Consider the following 2,500-nt stretch of genomic DNA (forward strand, 5'->3'; position numbering starts at 1 on the left):
GTATTTCTCCGTCCTGTAATGTTGGTCAGCTTTCCTTTCACTGCGTGTCGTTTCTTTTTTAGTTAGCCTAGTGTGTCATATGTTTATTTTAGTTAGGGTTTTCTAACATATTTTGTCTTGGTGTTCATGATAGCTTTGGTGATTTTTTATTGATTTGCCGCCATCTTGTTTCGGCCGCCATCTTGTTTCGGCCGCCATTTTGACGTCCATCTTTGATGTTTATGTTTTTAGGACACCTTTGATGTTTAGTTTGATGTTTCGAATTCTAAGTTTAGTTTTTTCTTTCTATCAGTTTCCACCGCTCCGCGCTTCTCGCTCCGCGCTTCTCGCTCCATGCTCCACGCTTCACACTCTACTGTTCTGCACTCTCACTCAAGCTAGTCATATCTACTCCACATTTTAGCATCAATTCACATTCTAAACTTAGATCAGTTTTTCCGCCACGCTCCTATATAGGTTACTTAGCTCTCCATAGGTTTATGTTTAGCTTTTTATATATTGATATTACGAGCTGATTCCTGATTCCTATGACATTGACAAGTATGACCATATTCACAATAAAACTTTAATTAATTTTCCAATTCTAGTGTTCGTTTTGTTTTGTGAGCGCGTCGGTTCTTTGTAGCACCAAAATTACATCCTCCAGAATTTACATAAGTCATCTTAAAATCTTACAGCAACTCAAGGGCGAGCACACTCCTCGTAGGTCTAAAGATGCATTACTTCCCTTGGAATCATTTCTAATAACTACATCAGATCTGCCATGGCATTTGCATGGGATAAGACCACCCCGCCACTTGGACCTGTACCAAATCTCAACACCCCGCCACTTGGACCTGTACCAAATCTCAACACCCCGCCACTTGGACCTGTACCAAATCTCAACACCCCGCCACTTGGACCTGTACCAAATCTCAACACCCCGCCACTTGGACCTGTACCAAATCTCAACACCCCGCCACTTGGACCTGTACCAAATCTCAACACCCCGCCACTTGGACCTGTACCAAATCTCAACACCCCGCCACTTGGACCTGTACCAAATCTCAACACCCCGCCACTTGGACCTGTACCAAATCTCAACACCCCGCCACTTGGACCTGTACCAAATCTCAACACCCCGCCACTTGGACCTGTACCAAATCTCAACACCCCGCCACTTGGACCTGTACCAAATCTCAACACCCCGCCACTTGGACCTGTACCAAATCTCAACTCCCTGACTACTGTCTGTGCACAGTTGGATTATCTCAAGTATAGATTTTGCAAATTAACACTGGTTGATTTTCATAACTTTATTCATTAAAAGAAAAATCCCTATTTCAGTATTTGCACAGAAACTGTGCATGCTGTTGATTGTTAGTATGAGTCCAAGTAGAGGGAAAACCTTATCCCAAGTGAGGTTATGGCCATACCTGACATGGTGAGGCAAATCATTCACACCGGAAGGGCTGTGTTTTTAAATACACACCTGGTAAAACTTCCAGTGTCGTCTGGTCTAGGATCGCCGAGTTGAATGCTACCAAGTAGATGGGTTTCCTGAAATTATCAAAAACATGGCTGGAGGGTTGATTTTGTGTGTTCGTTGGTTCATTGGTTGGTTCATTGGTTGGTTCATTGGTTGGTTCGTTGGTTGGTTCATTGGTTGGTTCGTTGGGTTGCTTTGTGGTTTTTTTTTGTATCATTACATTTAGTCAAGTTTTGACTAAATGTTTTAACATAGAGGGGGAATCGAGACGAGGGTCGTGGTGTATGTGTGTGTGTGTGTGTGTGTGTGTGTGTGTGTGTGTGTGTGTGTGTGTGTGTGTGTGTGTGTGTGTCTGTGCGTGTGTGTGTGTAGAGCGATTCAGACCAAACTACTGGACCGATCTTTATGAAATTTTACATGAGAGTTCCTGGGTATGATATCCCCAGGTTTTTTTTCTTCATTTGTTCGATAAATACCTTTGATGACGTCATATCCGGCTTTTGTAAAAGTTGAGGCGGCACTGTCACACCCTCATTTTTCAATCAAATTGATTGACATTTTGGAAAAGCAATTTTCGACGAAGGCCGGACTTTGGTATTGCATTTCAGCTTGCTGGCTTAAAAACTAATGAATGAGTTTGGTCATTAAAAATCGGAAACTTGTAATTAAAATTATTTTTTATTAAACGATCTAAAATTACGTTTATCTTATTCTTCATCATTTTCTGATTCCAAAAACATATAAATATGTTATATTCGGATTAAAAACAAGTTCTGAAAATTAAAAATATAAAAATTATGGTTAAAATTAAACGTCTGAAATCGATTTAAAAACAATTTCATCTTATTTCTTGTCCGTTCCTGATTCCAAAAACATATAGATATGATATGTTTGGATTAAAAACACGTTCAGAAAGTTAAAAAGAATAGAGATATAGAAAAGCGTGCTATCCTCCTCAGCGCAACCGCTACCGCGCTTTTCTGGATTGTTAATTTCACTGCCTTTGCCACGAGCGGTGGACAGACGATGCTA

The 2,500-nt window shown here is 40.7% G+C and overlaps 1 protein-coding gene across 1 annotated transcript in view; it reads right to left on the reverse strand.

Annotated features, from left to right (window-relative positions):
* LOC138946875 (beta-mannosidase-like) overlaps positions 1 to 2,500 on the reverse strand; it is a 43,652-nt gene that overhangs the window by 37,692 nt on the left and 3,460 nt on the right. Inside the window, exon 5 of the mRNA XM_070318274.1 lies at positions 1,472 to 1,539. Within this exon, the coding sequence (XP_070174375.1) occupies positions 1,472 to 1,539 (68 nt within the window). The remainder of the gene's footprint in view (positions 1 to 1,471; positions 1,540 to 2,500) is intronic.

The sequence above is a fragment of the Littorina saxatilis genome, linkage group LG14, assembly GCF_037325665.1.
Source record: "Littorina saxatilis isolate snail1 linkage group LG14, US_GU_Lsax_2.0, whole genome shotgun sequence".
NCBI classification, from domain to species: Eukaryota; Metazoa; Mollusca; class Gastropoda; order Littorinimorpha; family Littorinidae; genus Littorina; species Littorina saxatilis.